This window comes from Schistosoma haematobium, chromosome 6, assembly GCF_000699445.3.
Source record: "Schistosoma haematobium chromosome 6, whole genome shotgun sequence".
Lineage (NCBI taxonomy): Eukaryota > Metazoa > Platyhelminthes > Trematoda > Strigeidida > Schistosomatidae > Schistosoma > Schistosoma haematobium.
The window spans coordinates 7,275,694-7,302,202 of record NC_067201.1 but is presented as its reverse complement, the minus strand read 5'-3'; the positions used below and the strand labels follow the sequence as shown (position 1 = coordinate 7,302,202).

At 34.2% G+C, this 26,509-nt stretch overlaps 1 protein-coding gene across 1 annotated transcript in view; it reads right to left on the bottom strand.

Annotated features, from left to right (window-relative positions):
• MS3_00008421 (uncharacterized protein) overlaps positions 1 to 26,509 on the bottom strand; it is a 69,013-nt gene that overhangs the window by 27,642 nt on the left and 14,862 nt on the right. The window contains exon 2 of the mRNA XM_012937052.3: positions 7,421 to 7,618. Coding sequence (XP_012792506.1) covers positions 7,421 to 7,534 — 114 coding nt within the window. The 5' untranslated portion in view covers positions 7,535 to 7,618. The remainder of the gene's footprint in view (positions 1 to 7,420; positions 7,619 to 26,509) is intronic.

Sequence of the window (26,509 nt, the reverse complement as noted above, 5' to 3'; positions counted from 1 at the left end):
ACGTCCGCTTCGAACTTCATCACGTTATCCACTTAGATACCGAGTCCTGAGTGCCACCTGCTTATGCGATGGGGTGAAGTCCAAATTCACTTGGTATTGTTAACTTGAGTCTTCCCATTGATGTTTAAGACTGCAGTTGATACCAAGTGAATTTAGGTCAATTTCATGTTTAAGTAAACCAGTAAACAAGGTAATTCGGTTTATTGGAGATTTAGTACAGCTTAAACTTAACTGTTATCACGAACAGATCTACAGGTAAGTAAGGGGTTATGAAAATTTTTGAATATCATCGAAACCATGAACTGATCTAAAGATTAGATGTTCGTATGCGTTACAGAAGGTTCTCGGTTCGATTGCCTCATGCGGGGTCGTGGATCAATGCACTGATGAGGAGTCCCATACAAGGACAAAACGGTCATCCAACACTTTCAGGTTTTCAAAGGTTGTCGAACTTAGATCAGTTCATGATTTTAATGATTTGTAGGTGTTGTATCTAGCAACTAACATGGAGATGAACTTGGTGATGTACTCATTATAAGTCATGATGAAAATCAGTAATGAACCAGTTATCTAATGTAAAAATTGGTTGAATATTATACCATATTACGAACAGACAGAATTATTCAACTTCAATTCACTGGTTGCATGATATCTCATTCACAGTGTAACTCATGGAACTTGAATTCTATTATAGATGCCGATAGTTAGTAGATCTTTATATGAAGGGAAAAATTGATGTTTCCTAGTTTTAAATAACACTTCAACTGAGTTCATTGTCGAAGGATTATCACTACGTTGACATGAAGGGTTTTGTAAAAATAATACATACCGAGATATAATTATGAACAATATACAAAGCTGTTTATTACTTCATACCCAAAATGATAAAATCATGGTAGAATTCCATTTATTGTTTTATTGGTAATAATTTACTTCATGGTTAACATTACGAAATGATCAAAGTCAAACCACTCTTAGAAATCATGAAGCATTGAATAGATTCTCGCTCTAGTAAAAGACTCTACAACTTTACATGGCCACAACTTAACGAGAATTGAACCTAAAAATCTGTAATCTAGAACTAAGCACATACTATTCATACCGACTAGTTTACACTACCAACTTCAGTGAACTCTACAATATTTTACAATTAGCTTATAATATCATATCAAGATGATATAATTGTTCAATGATTCTTAATTTCAACAGTTGAGATCATGAGTCAATTGAAGCTAGACCAACATGGAAAACCTAAAAGCCCTGCACGGCCGTTTCGTCCTATTATGGGACTCCGCAGCAATGCGCATCCACGACCCCGACTCGTGGAATTCAAAACCCGGACCTATCAGTCCAGCGCCAAGGTCTTAACCAACTAGACCACTGAACCGGACGGCATCCAACGTTGTTAATGTCTAACTTCAACTAATCCACGAAATTCAGAGACACGTCCACCGTTGTCATCAGTGAGTTACTACCTCACAAATGACCCGGTTGAACTCCACTGGTCACTGCTTCTCACTAGAACTCCAGGATTTATCACTTGAAGCTAATCATTAGAGAGCATATGTTAATTAATATCAGAGGCGGTTTTGTGAATGTTGTAATATTTTCAATAGTTGAGATCATAAGTCAATTGAAACTAGACCACCATGGAAAACCTGGAAGCACTGGACGGCCGTTTCGTCCTATTGTAGGTCCTGGGTTCCAATCCCTGCGAGGCGGGGTCGTAGATGCGCACTGCTGGGGAGTCCCACAAGAGGACGAAACTGCCATCCAGTGCTTCCAGGTTTTTAATGGCTGTCTAACATCAATTGATTCATGATCTCAACTGTCGAAATCACTACAATCTCCACAAAACCCCTTCTGATTCTTAATTTGCCAATGGTTATCCAATTAAGATCAATTCATGATCTAAACTATAAAACTTAATAATCTCAACAAATCATTTACATTAACTTATATTTCCATTCATCTAAACAATTCACTTACAATAAATGTAACATAAATTATAGATTTAACTAAAAGTGTTTTAAGTATTTTTGAAGTAGATTTTTCTTTTTTTTTCTTTTTTCTTTTCAAATTTATTAGCGGTATTTATGAATAGTTAACAACTTTCTAAAACAAGAATGAACCATAATCAATGATAAATAATCAATATTATTAAGTAATTTGTTTTAGTTCTGTCGAAAAACAATTCGACACCTTTCTTTGTTTGATAAGTTAAATCAAATTGGTGTACATAAAATGTTGCTTGTATAAAATTTCATTCTTTAATTTATTTCAGTCATTAACATATATCAGATGGGTTTTGTGGATATTATAGTAATTTCAATGGTTAAGATCATGAGTTAGTTGAAGCTAGACCACCATGGGAAACCTGGAGGCACTAGACGGTCGTTTCGTCCTATCATGGAACTCCCCAGCAGTGCGCAACCACGACCTCACCCCCCTGCGAGATTCGAACCCAGGACCTACTGGTCTCATGCGCAAGCACTTGACAACTAGACCACTGAGGCGGCAACCAATGGTGTTAATATCTAACTTCAAATAATCGACGAAATTCAGCGACACGTCCACCATTGTCATTAGTGAGTTACTATCTCACAACTGACCCGGTTGAACTCCACTGGTCACTGCTTCTCACTAGAAGTCCAGGATATACCTGTTGAAGCCAGTCACTAATGAGCATATGTTGATTAATATCAGATGGGTTTTGTGGATATTATAGGAATTTCGATGGTTAAGATCATGAGTCAGTTGAAACTAAATGCACCATGGAAAACCTAGTAGCGCGCGAGATCAGTAGGTTCTGGGTTCGGATCTTGCAGGGGCGAGGTCGTGGATGCTCAGTACTGAGGAGTCCCACAATGGGACGAAACGGCCATCCGGTGCTTCCAGGTTTTTCATGGTGGTCTAGCTTCAACTGACTCATGATATTAACCATTGAAATAACATATATAATTAGTATAATATTCTTGTGCTTCCATTGCTTCCAGGTTTTTAATGATGATCTTACATTAATTGATTTATGATCTCAATCAAAAATTCAATAATCTTTACAACCGTCTACTAATAATTATCATGTGTTCAATAGTGATTAGGTTTGAAAGGTGATTCCTTGGAGTTCTAATGAGAAACTGTGATCAGTGAAGTCCTAAGCATCAATGGGAAAACTCAAGTAAACAATACCAAGTGAATTTATTCAGAAATAATTTATCTTATATGTACAGATCATTCATAATTACATTATAAATGAAATCTGGTCTCTTTAATTATTGTGATAAACATGCTACTAATCAGTCATTTCATTGGAATTCAGTAGTTATCCTTCATCTTCCCATTTTAATGAATGAAAAATACTAATTTTTAATGTAGAGTAACGTCAAAATTCAGATTGAGTAAATACCTAATGAGAAGTAATTGAATATGAATTTATCAGTATAGGGGTTGTAGAGATTGTTAAGTTTTGGTTGAGATCATGAACTGATTGATGTTAAACCACCATTGAAAACCTGGAAACCGTGATCAGTGGAGCTAATCCGTGACGGGTAGAAACAGATGTCTACCTCAGTACAATGGAAGATGGTTGCGCAACTTCTTAGATTGGTTGACGTTAGACATTAACATCACTGGATGCCGGCTCAGTGGTCCAGTAGGATGAACGTTTGCGCGTGAGACCGAAGGCCCTGGGTTCGAATCCCGCGAGCGGGACCGTGGGCGCGCATCGCTGAGAAGTCCCACAATAAGACGAAACGGCTGTTCAGTGCTTCCAGGTTTTCAATGGTGGTCTAATATCAATCGGTTCATGATCTCAATCCGAATATGAATTTGATTAGTCTGTAGGTTTTAACAAAATAAAAACAGAATAATCAGTCACTTTACGTGAAATAATCAATACTTAACAACACAGAATCTGGTATACATCTGGATTAATTCAAGTTACTACATCCTATCAATAGAATAGTATGAGATTAACAAAGTGAATACTAATATAATAGCAATATGAATAATACATGTGGCAGTAGAAAAAAGATTAAGCATAGAGAATATGAATCAAATAAAAAAGAATAAATTACACAATTAATAGTAAAAGATAGTTTTAAAATACAACATCTAAGTGGAGATTAGAAGTTGATGTATCTATTCTCTAACCCTAAATTATCATAATTAAACAATTACTGTAATTGTTATCGTCTGAACAGCAACCAGATAGTCTGCAACTATTAGCATAGCTCAGGCCATCCGTTAGTGATTACATTAAATAATACCGGGTTTTGAATGAAATAATTAACAATTATGTGCATTTAAATATCTATGATTTTATTTTTCCTAAATCTTATTAATATAAAAGACTAATTACTTAACTTAAACTTTCAGCAGTATATACGCCAGTAGTAGATAGGAAAAATGTTACACATGCTTTACTACTGTCTACCACGGTAACTGACATTTAAGTAGATAAAGATAAAATTAAAAAGAGTAAAATACCATCATGAGATTAGTCAGTAAAATCATTGGGTTCCCATTTGAACAATACGGTGAGATATAAATCTTCTAGTTATAGTCCAGTTTATAATTGCGGTCAATGATTGGAGATCATTACTGAATATGATCAACAATTAACTACAGTAATGTAGATGCTACATTTTCTAGTGTAGTGGCATTGAGCCCTAAGCATACAATCATCAAAGCTGAACACGAGACAACTGGAAAAAATAGATATTCAACATTTGACGGGAAGAAAAACTCAACAACGAAGAAAATGGGAAGAAGAAATTCAATTAGTTCGGGCTGATGGAATGGCGTGATCAGTGCCTTCCATGAATGAATTATATCAAATCCTAATTTGTTATTAACAGACGAAATAATTAAGTATATTAGTTCACTTTTAATATTTCACTATCCAATACCTTCTAATATTGTAAATTCAATACAACTGTCCAACGATAACTGATTTTCAGTTTTTATTTCACTAACGTTCGATTTCCTTGCATCATTTTTTTCTGGTTAGTATTTTCTTAGAGAGTTACAAACCAAATCTTAGCGGAAGAAGAAATTAGGAAGAAACACTGGAAGTGGATAAGATACACATTGAGGAAAGCACTTAACTGCGTTACACGGTAAGCCCTCACATGGAATCCTCAAGGACAAAGGAGAAGAAGAAGACCAAAAAATACATTACGCCGAGAAATGGAGACAGACATGAGAAAAATGAACAAAAATTGGACAGAACTGGAAAGGAAGGCCCAGGACAGAGTGAGTTGAAGAATGCTGGTCGTCGGCCTATGCCCCATTGGGAGTAACAGACGTAATTAAGTAAGTAAGTAAATAAGTAAAACGCTGGATTTTTATGTAAATTAAGAATTGAATAATCACTATGAATTTTTCAGGCTAATAAAACATAAACTGTACCACATATGTTTATATACTTGTCTCATAAATAAACTGAACGTTTTCTATAAAATCGAACAAGATAAGAATTTAGATGGTTAATGTGAACTGTACTGTAAACATACAACCGTTAGTATATATGTATTATTCAGAAAAAAACATATAAATTTTCAAACATATGTTAATCATTTGGTATTGTTTAGTTCCATCAGTTAGATCTTTGGGTCTTGGATCATTTTATGTTGATGCTGTTATTCTGGATCAGTGCTTACTTGATGTTGAAATAGGTTATTTATATATAATTCATGAGTCATAAATTAGTTCACCATAGATTTCTTTATCATTTTTTTTCTTTGTATTCAACTTAACTATCTTGTTCAGTTGTTATGATCATATGGTTGACTGAACATTTTTGTAAGGGTTGTTAGATTGAATCAATCTAGATGTGTCTATCTTTTGTTAACTGATCGGAATAAAGCGAGCGTTGATGATGTCACCCAGAATGATAACGAAAGCTTTGCAATTAAACCATATATTTCAGAGAATTCGACAATTCTAAACCGTTCAACTTCGATCATTGGAGTTTCCAGAGCATTGATCATTTATTTTGGAACCGCTGAAATATCAGTTCTTATGTTTGACTCAGAGTACCAAGTAAGGATGCCAAGTAGATTGATGAGGTAGTAAATCCTTATCAACTGGAATGGTTGGGACATGTATTACACATGCCCAACTACTATCTACCACGATGAGTCATGATATCTGAGAAAGGAATAGGTTGGAAGAAGACTACAGACGACTAAACCAAAACGTGGCATCAATCCATGAAGTTATCCGCAGTTGAGAAAACGAAAAGTGAATGTCTAGCGCTTTAACTGGGTTGGTGGACACGGAGAGTCCATCTAGGAGAGTTGGAAAACCCTGATTCCAAACCAATGGTGCACATTGGCTCCAAGATCCTGAAGGAACAAATGGCGTATGAACCAATTATTGGTCACCAGCTACCATAGGATTGCATTTTCTGACGTTGCTCCATTGCATTGTGGATCAGACCTGTAGGTCGAAGGCTCCGGTTTTGGCTTCCTAAGAAAACTGCCTGCTTCAGTCTGGGGACCCGGGCAGTATCACAGCCCACACACAAACCAACTGACTTGTGTGACGCATATGTATTAGGTACCCCTTTTTTCCAATATTTATGTGTTCAAATAAATAAATAGCAGTTGCATTCAGCCATGTAGGTATACACAAACTACGTAGTTCAAGTGTGCTCCATTATCGTAACACATGATTGGAAGCATTCGGCGAGATATCTCACAATCCATCACAATGACGCAAGCGAATGAATTATTTATCTTCTCTTAGGTCCTAAGTTTATAAATTTCTTATAAAGTTTGGTTTCTCATTTCACTAGTTTTAATTTTCTTAAATCCTTTCTTCCACTTATACTGTGGTGTGGGCTACGTATATCGACGTAAGTAGTATATAACACTAGTCAAGAATAGAATGGCTGGCAACAGACGATCGACAAGATAGAGAAGAAAAGTACAGAAACAGAAAGCGATTGGTATGAAAATACTGGAACACTGAAGTCTCAAATGATTGACTGATATTTACAAAAGGAAAACAGTCAAGTTTGAGACAATTGATTGGCATTTTGCAAACTAAATATTCACTGTATGATTCTTAGATTTTACTAAAATGTTCTATAATTTTGTGCTCAACTACGATCAATTGTCCCCACTTATGTTCTCATTCACTACACTACTATACCTGAATTTCTCCTGATCATTCCATCTCATTGTACTGATAAGGTTTTGCAACATTAACCAATAGAAACATGTCCCAAGTTTTCATGTTGCATATGACTGACTGACTGATTTACTAACCTTAACTGTAAATCACCTCCTCTATTTCAACTGTTATACAATAGAAGTTAATAAACAATAAACATTCTAAATAAGTATACACTTACATATTACAAAGTACAAATATCACTTTATATACAACAAACAAAGTATCAATCACTTACTATAAATCCACGATACCATTGTTTAATTTGTTTTTTTGTAAAATTTGTATTCGTTCTTAAAAATTCTAAATCTTCTTTTGGTAATTTTTTTCTTGATCCTAAAATGTTGCCCATTTTTTCTTTCTTTTTTTCTATTTTTTTTCTTTTTATGTTATCAATTGCATTTAATCAAAAATGGAAAATAGAATTTTGGGAAATCTAAAGTGACAAAATAGAAGAAAGGGAGGGGGAGAAAAAGAAAAAAAAGAACATCAGCATTGAATAATAAAACAGTGAAAGCAAAAAAAAATAGTTCATTAGAATTTCACCAATGAACCTATTCAATATTGTAAATCTCGAAAGGATTATAGTAATAAAAAAAATGAGTAATAGTCTTAGTAGTATGGAGATTTCTGTAGGTTATAGCAACTCACGTGTAGTTCAGTTTGTTCTCATTTAACTCAGTTAAGCCCTTTTGTTAACTTATTTAGCGGACAAAGTCATCCGTACTATAACAACTTATTGTACCTTTACAATTATTGTGCTTGTATGAAATATGTATGCTTAAACCATTGCTTACCGCCTACTCATATATTCATTCTGCTAGGTTTATTATTAACTGCTTAATTGATTCCATGATCCATTCATTTCCTTATATATATATATATATATATATATATATATATATATATATATATATATATATACATGTATATTTAACACTCGGTTCGCTGATTCACTCATTCGCCTCACTGCTTTGTGGTCTGAGTTACCTGCTAATAAAACTGTAGTCGCTGCTACTCTCGTTGCCTTCTGATTTCTAACACCGTTGAGGATTATATGATAACGACTACGAGGGTGATTGGTCATCGAAGCATAGCCACTCCAAGTCTGATGATAGACTGATCTTACTCAGATAACCATTGATGATCAAAAAGCGTTGAATGGATGGATGTGTTCACTATTGACTAATTTTTATGGGCTAGACAGAGATTCGTAATGATCATGTTGCATGTGAGGTAGTTAATTACCAATGGGATTGAAAGATGGTTGATTAATATTGTGAATTGATTGAAGTTAGAAATGTACACAATTGGATGGTGGGTGAGTGGTTTTAAGATTAAGCAGTTACCGCGAGACCTTAAGTTAAAGTAAAAATTATGAACTATTAGAGTTAAGCTCAATGGTCTAAAGATAAGATACTAACCACTGAGTCTGACAGATAATATGTGATCCATGATGTAGTCGTATGTGTGTGTGTGTGTGTGAATGACCCTAGAGAATATCATAAGTTGAAACAGCTAGATCTTCAATGCTGGTTTAATTATGCTTTGTATGAGACGTAAATCATTTTCAACTTAAAGTAAGAAAAGATCAAATTACCAACGAATCCATTCCATACTTAAAAAACACCATCTCATGTATGAATTTCTCAAGAGTGAGAATCTTTTGTTTCGTTTTCAGTTCAAAAAATTCCTATTTGTTTATAGATACTCAGTGTAGTGAGCAAGAACAAACGAACACTTAAACTCAACAAGAAGTCAGGTTGGAATAAAATTCACAAAGTTACTTTAACTGTTGTGTGAAAAATAATTTTGTTGTCAAAAGTTACACCAGTTAATTTGAAACATATAAGACAAACGAAATACAATTCTAATTCACCAAAACTAATTGACGTAAACGCATTTAATATCGATAAAATCTTATTGTCTGTTAACACATGAACACTTTAAACTCCATCTACAAAAACCCTAGATAGTGGACAAAATGACATATAAATGAACAAACATAGATATTCAGATCAAAGTTCGTAAGGAGTTTTGATTGAGATCATGAACTGATTAGTGTTAGGTCGCTATTGAAAACCTGGAAGCACTGGATGGCCGTTTTGTCCTGTCGTGTGGCCCCACAATTCCGCCCACGGGATTCGAACTCAGGACCTATCGATCTCATGCGCGGACGCTTAACCTCTAGACCACTGAGTCGGCCGACATTCAACAGTGTTCATGTCTAACTTCAACCAATCCACGAAATCGCTCGACCATCCCCCACTGTACTGAGATAGATACCTATCTCTACTCGACATGGATTAAGGATTGTTCAATAAGAAGTTGCCATTGATCAAGAGCTAAACTTAGTTAGAAAACCTTTCACAGACTGAACAACAATTACACTTAATAGATTACTAAGTCATAACTAATATTATCTTTATTTAGTCTTTAGTGTTAATCTAATTCTTTGAAGAGAGTTCTAATATTATCATGTATCTGAGTGACTTGATATTATATGTTAGATGATAGTTGGAGATTGTTTTTTTTTGGACAGTTTTTTCCAATCATCTAATAACTAAACAACATTCAATGTTTCGTATGTCACCGTTTTCAACGTTCTAAAAAGAATATCTCCATGATTGTTGCTAAGAGGGATATAGAATTAAATTTTAAAATGAATAGAAAGAATCAAAGTTATTTTATTGAAAAAAAAACAACATTCAGATCAAATGAAAACTACCTATTTATCATCAATTACTGAAATAAAGATTAAAAAATAGGAACCCAATCTATATAGGAAAGTAACTTTTTTTTTACCACATTATAACTCTCATTCTAAATGCATACAGATTTCCGTTTGTTTCCGTATTTTGTTTGTTACATTTCAGTGTATACTAACACTAATCAAGTGAATGAATTCATTGTGTGTGTGTATGTATGTATGTATGTATTAGTGAATACATGGAATATTAATTCGATAATATTTTATGCACCGTTGAAGCATTGACAATCCACGAACTTAAGCTTGAACTTTGCGTGCAAAAACGATTCGTCTAATCTCTCATCCTTCCTTGACCTTAATTCCCTTAATCGTATGTGCTACTGATCTCGATAAATATAAGTAGTATACATCATCAGTCGAAAGTGAAATAACAATGTTATAACTTTCATTCTAAATGCATACAGATTTCCGTTTGTTTCATTTCAGTATATGTACTAACACTATTCAAGTGAATAGATTCATTGTGTATGTATGTATGTATTAATGAATACATGGAAGATAAATATAATTTGTTCTTAATTCATTTAAAATATCAACATTATACGATAGTTTATTTCTCGTCATTCTTTTTATTTTTTCTCTATTCCTTTTCTCTTTTTTTTCTTTTTCTCTATTTTTTTCTTTGCACTTAAATAAAATTTTTGTCTATTTAAAACTTGATAATTTATTATCATGAATTTACTTTATACAAAACTTAAATTGTAATTTTTGTACATGACCAACAGGAAATTGAAGACCAGCACGGGCTGACCTTGTTTCAGCCTTACTACGAACTTTCTCACCTTTACCGCGTCCACTCATTATTTTAAGAAGTACCAGAAGTAGAGGAATGTGTATATTGTATATTACACTTCATTTACTCGTTTACAGCTTATTTTAAAATGAATTAACTAACATTAAATTGAATTGTAATTAGAGAGTTGGTGTTTGTATATATTATAAATGTGTATAGTTTGATCTATTTGTCTACTTTTAATAGTTGAGATCTTTGGTGGATTTATATAACGACACAGATATAGAGTCTCATACTAGAACGAAATAATTGTTAAGATCATTCTGGCTCTTAATGGGTCAATGAGTCAATTAAAGCTGGACCACCATGAAAAACATGAAAGCACAGGACGACTGATTCGTCCTATTGTGCGACTCCTCGAGCCCGCCTCGCGGGATTCTAATCCAGGACCTATCAGTTCGCGCCAGGTGCTTAACCAACTAGACCAATGAGCCAGCCAGCATCCAACGGTGTTAATGTCTAACTCTAACTAATCCACAAAATTCAGTGACACATCCACCATTGTTATCAGTGAGTTACTATCTCACAACAGACCCGTTCGAACTCTACTGGTCACTGCTTCCCACTAGAACTCCAGGAAATACCTCTTGAAGCCAGAATAGAAATGTTAACGAACAAATCTTAAATCAATAGCTGAAAAATTAAATGCTCACATTGAAGCATGTAAGTCATGGATACGTACTGCTAAATGGTCCTATCCTAGGAAGATATAGCTATCTAATGCTCTCAAAATTTTTATAATTGCGCAACTAGAATCAGTCTGTGATGAGAATCTATAAATTCATTATACTCTATAATAGCTTATACAGACAATTCTATTTCTGTTTTTTTATTAACTGGTTAGTACAGTTGTTATGCATTGAAATTCTGATTCAAAGTCAACTCCTGATCGATTAACTTGAATATTGAGAAAAAATGAACTGAAAGAAATCTCTTTGTTGAAGTGAGTAAATGATTTAAGTAAAATTGAATATTCAATGTTTTAATCAAAAGACAGATAATCAGTACCATTTTAATTAGTTTTAAGAAATAAACTATTGTTATTTCAGACACTTGCTAACTAGTGTTGGGGATGGTTGGAAGAAAGTTAAAGGGGGCCAAACCGAAAACGTGGCATTAGTGCTTGAATTCGCTAACTTCTAGTCTTAGAAATGTTAGTAGATGCAAATTACTTGGTTGGGGTCCGCGTGACTATCGTAACCATTGGTTTGAGACTCTTAATTACATGGCTCAGAATCGATCAAAATGGTATCGGTGTATACACTCTTTGTCTTCCTTTAAACTAAGAGATTAAATTCGCTTCATATCTTTCTTTCTACGAACCAGTTCTTTCTTCCTGTACTATATTACCACCACTGAATTGACTAATTCTATGAATCTGGTGTTCATCTTGTTGTGCTAATGAGGTATGGCGACTTGGACCGATGCATATATTTTACTGGTCCTACGTTGTAGCTGACTGACTGACTGACTGATTTCAGATACTACAGAGATATAACCTATATTTAAAAATATAACACATTAACTCTATAAATAAGTGTTGTGTTTGGTTTCAGCCACTATTAATTTTATGTGATGCAATTCTAGTCATACCAATAACATATATCATACCGGATAATAACATTCTACACACTACATATATTTCATTCACTATAATTGAGTGAATTCCTCAATCCCACTAATTCTACTTTTGAAATTACTTGTAATTATTACTCATGGTTAATAATATATTGAGAAAGTACCGAACATATCAATTTTCATCAGAATGGGTTTTGTGGAGATTTTAGAAATTTCACAGATTGAAATCATGAGTCAGTTGAAGCTAGACCGCCATTGAAAACCTGGAAGCACTGGACGACCGTTTCGTCCCAGTATGGGACTCCTCAGCAGTGCGCACCCACGACCCCGCACCACGTGGGGCTCGAACCCAGGACCCACTGGCTTCGCGTGCGAGCACTTAACCACTAGACCACTGAGCCGGCATCCAACGGTGTTAATGTCTAACTTCAACCAATCCACGAAGTTGCACCACCGTACACCACTGTCTTCAATGAGTTCCTATCTCACAACAGACCTGGTTGAACTCCACTGGTAACGGCTTCTCACTAGAACTTCGGGAGTTTTTCCTGAAGTCAGTCACTAGTGAGCAGTTGATTATTATCAGAATGGGTTTTGTGGAGATTTTAGAAATTTCACAGATTGAAATCATGAGTCAGTTGAAGCTGGTGGTGGTTGTTCGAGCCCCGCGTGGTGCAGGATCGTGGATGCGCACTGCTGAGGAGTTCCATACTGGGACGAAACGGTCGTCCAGTGCTTCCAGGTTTTCAATGGCGGTCTAGCTTCAACTGACTCATGATTTCAATCTGTGACATATCAATTTTATCGGCGAGACTTTAATTTATGAACGGACAAATCACGTATAAGATGACAGGTCTCGGATTTTGGACCGAAATTCACGCATTCACTCGGATAAATAGACTTTCCGAATTATAGCTTATGTCAGTTCATGATTTAAAAAACCCTAAATCTAATTTCTAACCTTAATTGCCAACTGTAAACCATATTTCGAATTCCTCACATTAATTGATAACCCTCACTTGGTCCTGGTTACCAGGTGGACACTCTCAAGGTCAGCCTAGCGTTGCCCAATGATCGTTCATCAATTATAGTCTCATCATTTTATCAGTAACAGTATTGTGTCAATTATTAACTCTTCTAAGTGGTTATGCAAGTTTTTTAAAGCATGTTATTTGTAACCCCAATCTAATAGTTTGTTGCCTGCCAAATATTGTCCAGTTTTTTTCATATCAGGCATTTGAAAGATCTTAAACTTATATAAAATACTCTCAGATTTTGATTCAATCTACTTGGACGATTATGGATTTGAGTAACGTTTGTGAAAGAAAATACTTCAAAACTTATCTGATGGTTGGTTAATCGCAATCTATGTAATATGAACAACCAAAAAAAATGACGTACAGAAGATTAAAATAGTGAACTGTGGTATTTAAGTCATTAATAGCAAGGGTTTGTATTATCACGTTGTTGAATTACAGGACTGTATGCTAATCAATATTCGCTGGTATGTACGCAACCATTCAGTAAGTAAGTAACTGTTTGAACTTAGCATCTCAGCGAATAAGGCTATCGTTAATTGAAGGAAAAGGTACTGTATTTGGATTTCACTATAAACATCAGTAATGAAAATCATCAATATTCACTTATGTAGTTCTGAATAGGACAGAACGCATATTGTACATTCCAGTCATAATCCATCTATTCTAATTACCTTTTAGACATTATAATTAGAAGTAATGATAGATAGTGGCTAGCAGTGGAATCCGGGACGCGCGTTTCGTCCTATGTGGGATTCGTCGGCCGGATGTACCTGCATCTCAGAGTTGATGTTCACACAGTATGCACATATGCCAATAACAGACTGATCAATTGCAGCCTTAAAAAAACTCAATGGGAAGATACAAGCCAAATAATACCAAGTGAATTATAATTAGAAATTTGTGGGTATAAAAAGACACCAACTTTTCATCTGTTATATTTACAAAACTTATATTCATCACTTGTTAACAACACAAAGAAACTAAACCAGCTTATAATTATTATAATTTATCCATAACATTGGAGTTACCTTCAATGAAATAATTCAATTCTTAGTAGAGAACATTCATGTTCTTCAATCTACTAATCAGTGAACAGAACATTTCCCTCTCAACCGTTTGAAATAAACAAATATCTTAAACTCATTCAACTACATTCTAAGCTACAATTCGAACAAACAGTTCAAACTGTATATATTTATATATATCACAGATTGAAATCATGAGTCAATTGAAGATAGACCACCATGGAAAACCCGGAAGCACTGGACGGCCATTTCGTCCTAGTATGGAACTCCTCAGCAGTGCGCATCCACGATTCCGCACCCCGCGAAATCCAAACCCAGGAACTATTAGTCTCGCGCCAAGTGCTTAACCAACTAGATCACTGAGCTGGCTGGCATCCAGTGGTGTTGATATCTAACTTCAACCAATCCATGAAATTGAGCGACACGTCCGCCATTGTCACCAGTGAGATACTATCTCACAACTGACTCGGTTGAAATCCACTGGTCACTGCTTCTCACTAGGACTCCAGGAAATATCACTTAAAACTAATCACTAGTGAGCATATGTTGATTAGTATTGGAAGGGGATCGTGGATGCGCATTGTTGAGGGGTCTCATACTAGGACGAAACGGCCGTCCAGTGCTTACAGGTTTTCCATAGTGGTGTAGCTTCAATTGACTCACGATTTCAATATGTGAAACCTCTAAAATCTCCACAAACCCGTTCTGATATATATATGAGAAACATAGTCAATGAACATGTAACATCATTGACTATATTGGTAAAACATATCAGGTGGATAAACCTTATGTATATATATGTATATATACCCAATTGAAAAGCAAAACGCAACCACTGATCAATTGCATACCTAAACAACCATGGGAAGATACAAGTAAGCAATATCAAATGAATTTAAAACATAACCACATTATTATTTTGTATTTATATTTATGTATAATATAAAATGTCAGAATGAATATTAATCTTCTGATTGCTTATAAGTTAGTTAGATTATGTATGGTTGTAACTACATAAACAATCTAATCATGATAAATAGTTAGAGATTAAATTCAGTACTTTCAAACCATTTTTATATTGTATCATGCTAATATTTATAATTATTTCATTCAGTTAGGTAAAACTATTGAGTATGTATATGTATATATACTAATTGTGCCTAATCAATAGCCTACTCTGGGAGAAAATGAACCAACTTCTAGCTGAAGAGGAAAGAACGAAAAGACGTTGGAAATGGATAAGGCAAATATTGAGGAAATCATTGAACTGTAATCATAAAGCAAGTGCTAACTTGGAATCCTGAAGGGAAACGGAAGGCCAAGGAATACATTGAGTCGGAAATCGGAAGTAGACATGAAAAAAATATAGCGACTGGAAAGGATTGCTCAGGACAGAGTTGAATTAAGAATCCTGCTGAGTGGCCTATACTCTTCGACGAGGGGTAACAGATGTACGTAAGTAAGTAAGTCTTCTTGATTCAGTCAGTTCGTTTTCTATGTGGACATCATTTGATTTAATAGTTTTTGAGATTACAAATAATAAGATGGCTTACTAGACGATCATAAAAAACATGAAAATCCTATTGTGGGACTCCTCAACCGTCTAGTGCTTCCAGGTTTTCCATGGTAGTCTAGCTTCAACTGAAATATGACCTCAACCATTGAAATTATTATTATTTGTTTAAACACTAAAACATTGGTAAAAAGTGGCACAAAATAGATATGCGCCTTGTATGATGAATGGACTATGGCCCGCGTGCCAAAATCGAAGCAAATTGGTTTACTTAGGGGGTTACTCCCCGAGCTTTTGACCTACGCGTCTAATCCACAAGGTAGTGGAAAAACATCACGAGATGCAGTCCTATGGTAGTCGGTGACCAACAATAGGTTTATAAACCATTCGTTCCCTGAAGATCCTGGAGCCCATGTGCAGCGTCAGTTTGGAATCAAAGTTTTCCAACTCCCCTAGGTGGATCCTCCATATTCACCAACCCGGTTAAAGTACTGAACATTTGATTTTCGTCCTCTTAATTTCGTAAACAATACTTCCACCACGAGAAGTCAGTGAGTAAGACTTCCATGGCAGTGGTTGTATGCACGTGGCTATGTGAGAGCATTTGGTGAGAGAGAGCCAACTATCCCCGTACCATATCGTACCATAACATTTGAGGTCTGTGACAATGATATTAGCTACACATGAACATATTAATTGAGTGAGACAAAATAGATAAAGATAATAATTTATGAGAATGTTTTGCTGTTCATCTTTTGTAGGTATTTTATGAAGATAAAATGAACTATATATACTGAATGATATGTTTAATGATATCGAGTAACTGATTGTTTTTCAAACAAACAACCATTCAAAGTAATATTTAATTTCTCAAATAAACATTTCCTAAAGTCATAGTGATATTAATTGGGGATCTTCAAATTAATTCAAAGGGGCTAAAAGAATACATTATGTATGTTAACTAATATATAGTTGTTTTTCATTTTAGTTCGGAAATATTAACAATTGCCCATGAAGATCCAGTTTCAGGTTAAATCAACAATTATGAGATCGTTTGGCAAGCTTGATAATGTTAAGTTATTAACAGGCACTTCACATTTTTTTAATTTGATGCTATTCTTACACAATATCAGTGACGCATAACCATCCTATCCCTGAATTGATTCATTCTGTGTTATAGGCAATCACTAGTGAACAAGTGATTATTTATAAACTAAGTTCATTTGTAATAAATTCGTGCTGCTAAAAATCAATTTAGATATAGAATCAAAGCGGTTTCTTCACAGAATAGAATTTCATTATATTCCCATTGTATTGTTAGGAATCATCTATAACTTCTTAGAACATTTCTTTGAAAGCCCAAAAAAAATAACGAAATAGTTTAACGAATCAATATTCTTTGGACACGATTCCCCTATCACTATTAGGAATCGATCCCAAGACATTCAGACTCATTCACAAAAACAACTTCTAGACTACTGGTCTACATGGTCAGCTTCGATTAGTTCGTAATATTAGATAACCATAACCAGTAAGTATTGAAGGGAACTTTCCTTGTGTATTAGACTAAATCGCGTTAACAAAACTTTTTGATGAATTTAGTTGTTTAATACAACTTAGTAAATGTTCCAATCCTTCTCTAACATTGATTATATTAAATTTGATTAGTTTGTTAAATTGAAATAATGGGAAGCGAAATAGATGAATATGCATTTGTCTAATAGCAAAGTCTCCAGTTTTATCGTGATTTATTCATCTTGTCAAACATGCAATTTACCAATAGAGATATAAGTATGTCTGTATCTATGGTGAGGTGGTCATTAGTTACCTACATCCATCTCATATGTCCCATTTTCTTCATGATGAACATAATGATGATATTGATGATGGGGATAAAACCAAACTATTAATGAGAAAATGCCTCGTTTCAATGTGACATTTAAACAAAAAAAAGAAGAGAAGCACAGATAGAATGAATGTTTTTAACAGACCAACTCTATGAGTACTATGGAAAGAAAATAAGATTCTTCATCTATTGAGATATTAAACAGGTAGAAAAATTGAAAATTGTACATAGTTTGTTATCCACTATGAAATATTGTAAGCATTTTCATCACCAGTATACTGACAACGTAAGTGCAATCATCGAAAGTTAGCAGAATCTATATATATATATATATATATATATATATATATATATATATATATATATATATATATATATATATATATATATATATGGTGGTTAGGAGTATTCTTCATGAAACCTTAAATATAGATTTCGTACTAGTTGTTACTCGTCATTAGGATGTACTTGTAGTATTTAGAAAAATGGTTAACTCTGTAGAATTCGAACTCATGTCACCTAACTTCACAATTTGGTTATTTATTTACTTATTTATTTATTTAAAAACATAAACATTGGTACAATACGGCACCAAATAGATATTCGTCACATAAATCATTCGATTTATATGAAGGCTGGGATACTGTCAAGATGCCCAAATCGAAGCAAGTGGTTTTCTTAGGGGGCCAGACCTGGAGCCTTCGACCTAAAGGTCTGATCCACAAGGCAATGAGGCAATGTCAGGAGATGCAGTCTCATGGTAGCCGGTGACCAATAATTGGTTCACATACCATTTTTTCCTTCAGGATCCTGGAGCCAGCTCATGTACACCATTAGCTTGGAATGAGGATTTTCCAACTCCCTTAAATGGACTCTCGGTGTCCACTGACTCGGTTAAAGCACCGGATATTCACTTTTCGCCCTCTCAATTTCGTAAAACACAGCTCTGCCGCGAAAAAGCAGAGAGTAGGACTTCCTTGATAGTGGTTGTATGCACGTGACCATGTGAGAGCATTTTTTGAGGGTAGCTAAATCTCCCTACCCTTGATTATACCAGGGTATTTGGGGGTTTGTAAAATACCATTGAGTTATACAGGCGCCAACTAACTACTGAAATGATATCTTTCGTTAAAATTACACTCCATTAGGCATTGCTTATTCAACGAAATAGACTGAAATATAACCAAATTAAGAGATGCGAAATAGTAAAGGGGTTGTGGAGATTATTAAGTTTTTGATTAAGATCATGAACCAATTGACGTCAGACCACCTTTGAAAACTTGGAAGCACTGGACAGCCGTTTCGTTCTATTGTGAGACTCCTCAACAGTGCGCATTTACGATCCCGCCAGCGGGATTCGAACCCAGGGCACTTAGTCTCGCGCGCGAACGCTTAACCTACTGGACCCCTGAGCGGGCATCCAATGATGATATTGTCTAGCATCAACCAATCCATGAAATTGCGCGACCATCTTCCATTTTACTGAGGTAGATACCTGTCTCTACCCGACATGGATTAGCTCAACTGGTCACAGCTTCTCACTAGAACTCCGAGAATTCCTTCACCAAGCTAGTCACTAGTGAGCACATGTTAATTACAAAATACGAAATAATTATTGAATATTGAAGTTAGATCACCATGAAAAACTTGGAAACACTGAATAGTTGTTTCGTCCTCATTTCAAATCACATGAGTCATTATCATGAATGTATATTGTCAAGGAAGTGTCCCACAATTGAACAAAACATCCATTCAATATTTCCAGGTTTTCTATGATAGTCTAACTTCAATTAATTCATAATGTCAACTTTTGAAAATTACTAGAATATCCCTCAAAATACCCTTTACTGATATGAACTTTTTTTTTTAAAATATAAACTCAAATTAATTTCAACTTTATACAATAAAATGTTCTCATTTCAAAATTGATACTCAAATAATCAAGGTCAACTAATTTTCTTTTCTCTTTTTATTTATTTATTATTGAATTCATTATTGTTTTAATGATCATTTAATTAAAATTTCAGCATCTAACATGAATAATAAAATGACTATAGTTAAATAGAAAAGAATTTAAACAAAACTATTAAAACAAACATGTTTACTAGTGAACTTTTCAGTTAACAACAACAACAACGACAAAAATAGAGAAGAAAAATAAAGGAGACAATATAGTATGAGGTGAAATAAAGAAAAATAAATGGTTCATTGTTTGTTTGTTTGTTTTTCCTTTATTCTATTGATAAAATATGCATAAATGTATATTGATATTTGTCTATATCATTTATTTATGACTATTTTCTTACTAAAAGAATTTGAACAATGTTAATTTAAGACTGTGATATATGCTACTTATATTTGTAGATATAAGTAGTATGTAACACAATAGACGATAGTCAGTCAGTCAGTAACAACGTAGAACTTCGTATGCATCTACTGGGATTACTAGGTAAGTAATAGTGAGATTAGATTTAGGGTATTAGGGAATGATGGTAAATTAGTTGATAAGGTTGTGGATCTTCATCAACTGAGATGGTTAGGCCATGTGTTACGTATGTCTGAACATCGATTACCATGACGCGCAATGCTGACTAGTGTTGGGGATGGTTGGGGGAAAGTTAGGGGCGGCCAAACCAGTAAAAACGTAGCATCAGTGCTTGAAATCACTAACTTCTAATCCGAGCCATGTTGGTAGATACAATCTACTTGGTTGGGATCAGCGTGACTATCGTAACTAATGGTTGAAGATTCTGAGTGACATAGTTCAGAATCGATCATAATCCCATAAATGTATACACTCTTTGTCTTCCTTTAAACTATGAGTTTAAAATTGCTTCATATCTTTCTTCCTACGAACTTATTCTTCTTTCCTGTACTATGTCCTTATATGCAATCTTTCATTTATATATATTATCACCATTGAATTAACTATTTCTATTAATCCGGTGTTCATCTTGTTGTGCTAATGAGGTACGGAGACTTGGACCGATGCATATATTTTACTGGTCCTACGTTGCAGTTGGCTGACTAACTGACGTACGTACATCCAGACGGTAGTGGGATGTCTTTAAGAAGAAGATTGAGAAAATTGAAATGAAGAGAAAAAAAGAAAGTAACTGAAACTAGCCAAGATAATAACAGGAATGAGGAAACAATAAAATTTGTAAGTGACAATTAATGGATGACGTGCAAATGATGTGTTCAATGTATGATTTTTATATTTCACTAAACCACTATGTAATTATGTATGAAACAATAAATTAGTCTTCCCCACCTAAGTTCTCGTTCATCACAATGATACTACATATTATAATATCAATAGTATTATCAAAAGGGGTTTTGTGGAGGTTTTAGTAATTTCAATAGTCGAAATCATCATTCAATTAAAGCTAGACCATCATGGAAAACCTGGAAGCACTGAACGGCCATTTCGTCCTATCGTGAGACTCCTCAGCAGTGCGCATCCGCGATCTCAACTCGCGGGATTCAGACCCAGGACCTATCGATCTTGCGCGCGAGCACTTAACCACTAGACCACTGAGCTGGTTTCCAATGAAGCGGCCGTCCAGTGCTTCCAAGTTTTTTATGGTGGTCTAGCTTCATGGACTCATGATCTCAACTATTGAAATAGTATTAGTAGTAGTACGAATTATTTTCTTGTGGATATTTATTCATTTAAACCTAATCTAAATTCAGTTTACTTATGAAACTTGTGACTTCAGACAATATCGATGCAGTCCGCACAGAATGTACATATGACAATGAGAGACTGATCGATTGCAATCCTACATAACAATAAGTTACAAGTAAAACAACACCAAGTAAAAATCTAGTTTATTTGACACAATAATAAAAGTCTTTAATGGTAATAAAGTGCACAAATATGGTATTTCAATCACAATTGATTGATCACTGGGTGGCGATCAATGTTACGCGTGTCTAGTCCTTATTATTAGTGCATATCGAATGCTATCGACCATGTTGCAATGTGGCCAACAGACTAGGTGACTCGACAGTTCGGGCACTGTATATTGAGATTAGATAGTGGTTGTAGGTAGCCAGGGAGCACCAGATCCCTCAAGATTACAGGTACACCTTGCTGACGAGTGCCAAGTAGCACGAAACCCGAGTCGAGGGTTTCCTGTCGACTACCTACAACCAGCATCTAATGGTATTTCAATATTTGGATTTATGATCTATTTTTTAAATAGATTGCAAAAAGCAATAATAAATTTTCCAGTTTAACTAAACAAATTATTAGGTTGAGGGTAATTAGGGAAGAAACAAGGAATATATATATTCAATAATTACTGATAATTTGTACATGGCAATTTGACGGATCATTCCCATTTAAACATTAAAAACCCGACGTTCAACGAACGGATCTCTTTTCAATGAATATATTATCAAGTTGTACAATTGTACATATATATGAAATTTTTTTGTTAAAGTACTAGTTCCGTGGGGTAATATGAACAAAGAATAACCAAGATGATGTAATAGAAAGAGTATAATACCAAATTACATAATACGAATAATAACAATAGACTTAATAAGTTAGTAACGAATTATAACGTGAATGTCGTAAGATGACTAAAATGTTTTTCAATGGTTAAAATCATGAGTCAAATGAAGAACACTATGGAAAACTTGGAAACACTGGATGGCCGTTTCACCCTAGTATGGGATTCCTCAGCAATGTGCATCCATGATACCGCCTAGTGAGATTCGAACCCAGGACATATCAGTCTGGCGCGCGAGCCTTTAATTACTAGACCACTGAACTGGCTGGCATCTAAGGGTGTTGATGTCTCACTTCAACTGATTCACGAAATTCAGCGACATTCACCATTGTCTTCAGTGAGTTACTATCTCACAACAGACCCGGTTTTTGTTACAATAATGAAAGGTCTTAAAGGTCATAGTGGTGTAAAAAAGTAATGTGGTATGGTGAATACTTATGAATAATATAATGAGAATATGAGACATTATTGCAATAAAAACATTTTAGTCATCTTACTATATTCAAGTTATAATTCGTTACCAATTTACTAGGTCTATTGTTACTATTCGTATTGCGTAGTCTAGTATTATAATCTTGTTCTATTACATCATCTTGGTTATTCGTGTTCAAATTTTCTCGTTAAAAAAAGAGATCTCTTCGCTGAACATGGGAATTTGTTAGTAAATCTATTCTTAATCGATGATGATTTTTCAAATTTCTATGGATAATGAAGAGTGAAATTGATTGAGTTGTGCTGTTATATGCCAATTATAAGTGGATTACTTCTATATCGACTTCATCTACCAATTATAATCTACTTGTTATTTGATTATCAGATGTATCTAGCATGAGTTTTTTCTACTATTTGAATCTCTTCAACTACCTGTGTTTCAGTACTGATGTTCACACAAGGATTACTACTCATTGAACAAGTTACTGGCTAGCTAGACGTAGTAGTTAAATGGACAACGTGTTGGGAATGAATGGTAATGAGTTCGAGTCGCAATCTGACTATCAACACTGGAAATCAAGTACTTCATGCTGAAGTGTCTCGAACAGGACGAAATACTTGCCTCACCTTCTTATACTAGCTAAAATCCATTTGTTCCATAAAAAATGACTTGGTCATGTTTATTTATGATTAGCCGGTTACGAAACAAAATGATGACAGTGACGCATGTTTCGTCTTATTCGGGACTGATCAATTACAATCCTAGGAATCAATTGGAAGATTCAAACAAACAATACAAAATGAATTAAAACTTCACCCCATTGCACAATCAAGTGGCTGTCTGAACTCAATAACTAAGTGGACAATGTGATGGCGTTTAAAACGAACGATACTGGGTTCGAATCCCAAAATGAACATCAACTCTGAGATGTAGGTACATTCGGCTGACGAATCCCAAACCGGATGAAACACGCGTTTTGGATTCCTCTGCTAGCCACCATACATCTTAACTTATAATGATTGTAAATTAAAGCAATATCGAGGTAATATGCACAGTATGCACATATGCGAATAAGAGACTGATCAATTGTAGTCCTAAAAATCAATGGGAAGATTTTAACCAACAATACCAAATGAATTCAAACAAAAAATAATTTAGATAATCCGATGCAAATTATAATTGATAAACAATCGAAATGTTCAATTTAGGTCACTTCTTTTAATAGATTGATTATAGATGGTTTTTTTATTAATCACTAATTTACATCCTTAGTTCATTCCGATGAACAATTAATTCATCTCATGTCAAACTTTTAATTCACAAATTCTTTCTTATTAACATAAACATTGATTTTCTTTCTCATTATTCCATACTTCTGAATGTAATAAATAAGGTGTGAGCATTATTACAAGTTAAAGGAAAATATAAAACTTAATTTTCATCTAAGAGATTAAAATGGGAAATTTTTTTAGTTCATCCATTCGATCCTTTCTTCCACCCTATCATTCTCTGTCACTACTCTTCTTTATTTCTGTTTTCTTTTTTCTTATTCTTCTCTATGTTTTATGTGTTTTTGTTCAATGAAGTCGTTTGAAAGAAAACATATGTGCATTTATCTTTGCATGTGTGTGTGTGTGTGGGTGGGTGTATGTATGTACACACACTCGCATAGTGAGATACAAATTAAACAGATAATGATGAACAATCAAAAACATATGCCAATTCAATGATTATCGAATCGATTGATTTCTTCCATTCTTGTAAGGAAGCATAAAGACTTAAGATACTCTTCCTGTTCACATTTTTCTTCTTCTTCTCCTTCTTCTTCGGTTTTTTTTCGCAATGTTATGAGAACAAAGAAAAAAAAACAATAACCAAACAAAGTCAACTTCTTATTGTTATTACTATTCCTAGTAGTAGTAGTAGTAGTAGTAGTAGTAGTAGTAGTAGTAGTAGTAGTAGTAGTACTAGTATTAGTATTAGTATTAGTATTAGTAGTAGTAGTAGTAGTATATTGTCATTTGTTTGTTGTTCTATCAGTTCTTTCGTAGTTAATAAACTGAGTTGAATTTATTTCTTATCTCTTCTTTCTATGTTTATTCATATGCGTATACGATTGTATAGATGATGATACAAATTGTAAAAGCCTTTAAAGAATACGTTTATCTACTCATTTTTTAATATTATCCGAATCCTTTGAGATTGTGGAGATTTGCATTAAAAAATAAACGAAAGGACGATGTAAACACAAATGGAGATACTGACGAAAACACACTGGGAATAAACTTAATTATTCAGTAGTATAATAAATGAACATGCACGTGGGGATAATCAGTTTATTTTAGCGCTAAATTACAAAATCTCTTTGTAAAATATGAGAACCATACATTAAATACTTCATTTGCAAAATTCCATCATATGTATGATTCTGTATGATTCTTATAGTTCACCATTGCTTTCTATTGACATTTCTGTCTTCTCTTCAACTAGATCCTTTTAGTCTTCCATTGCTAAGGTTTTCATTTCCGATTGGTGTTACATACTTTTTATATCTGTCGACATAAGTAGCATACACCACAGTAGTAGCAATGTCAGTAATAATAATAATAATAATAGTAGAGGTACTAATAGTGATTTTGTTATATGCAAATTACTTTCGTGTTTATTTATTTGTCTGCACGCCAGAGAAATTAAATTACTTGCGTAATTGTTCTAAATGATTTAGTGAAATAAGAATGAGTGGTTAGTAGATTCCTGATTGAAAGAATGAAGGTTTTGAAAAGAATAAGCGTGAAATGAAATGCTTGATGGAGTACTGATGATGATGATTATGCTAAATGTAAGAAAATTTATAAAATTCTTATTAAGTTATGACATTATTGCTCTTTTGTTCAAGTAGACTTTCCTTTCACTTTGAAAATATAGTTATATTCGTACATGATAACTCAGAAACATATGTGCATTGTTGAATATGATGAAGTGTATTTGAGATCATGAATCAATCAATGTTAGACCACCATTGAAAACCTGGAAGTGCTAAACGGTCGTTTTGTTATAGTATGGGACTCCACAGAGATGAACCTCCACTATCCCACAAGTGGTAATCGAGCACAAAACCTTCGGCCTCATGCTCGAACACCTAGCCTCTAGAAATTCATACTGAGTAAAGCAGTGTATCAGGAGCTGATAGATGTTAATGAAATAACAAACAGATTACAGTTTATAATTAACATTAAATAGATTCTGTACTTATCTGTTAGTTAGCCAACATCAACGTAGAACTTAGCACGAATAACGTGTGATGAGTTGACACATTGACATTAACATAATGAGATGAAATTGATAGAAATGACTAGTGAAAAAATTTAAATAATTCAGTATTTATCATTATTAGAAAGATTAACCAATGAGAATGTGGTTCCAAACGATAAAGAATGAAAAGGTAAGTTGTGAAGGAATACTATAATTTATGATATTGAAAAAGATGAAGAGTAAATGTATCTGTGTCACTGTAACCTATTCCAAGCTGTCATCCAGTTTTTAACCACTACCAACCGTTCTTGAACGGATCACAACTAGGTAGTCAGTATCTATGAAAATGACTCAAACTAATAGTTAGTGACATTATAAACTGATGCTACATTATGGTTCGGTCATCTTTCTTCAAGCTAGTACAGTAAACATTAACGGGAATGTTGACTAGTCTATCATCGGGATGTAAATTATTTTCATTGATCCTTTTATTAATGATAACTAATTAATAAATTTAATCAATTAAATGTTAATTAATTATATAGTGGATAACC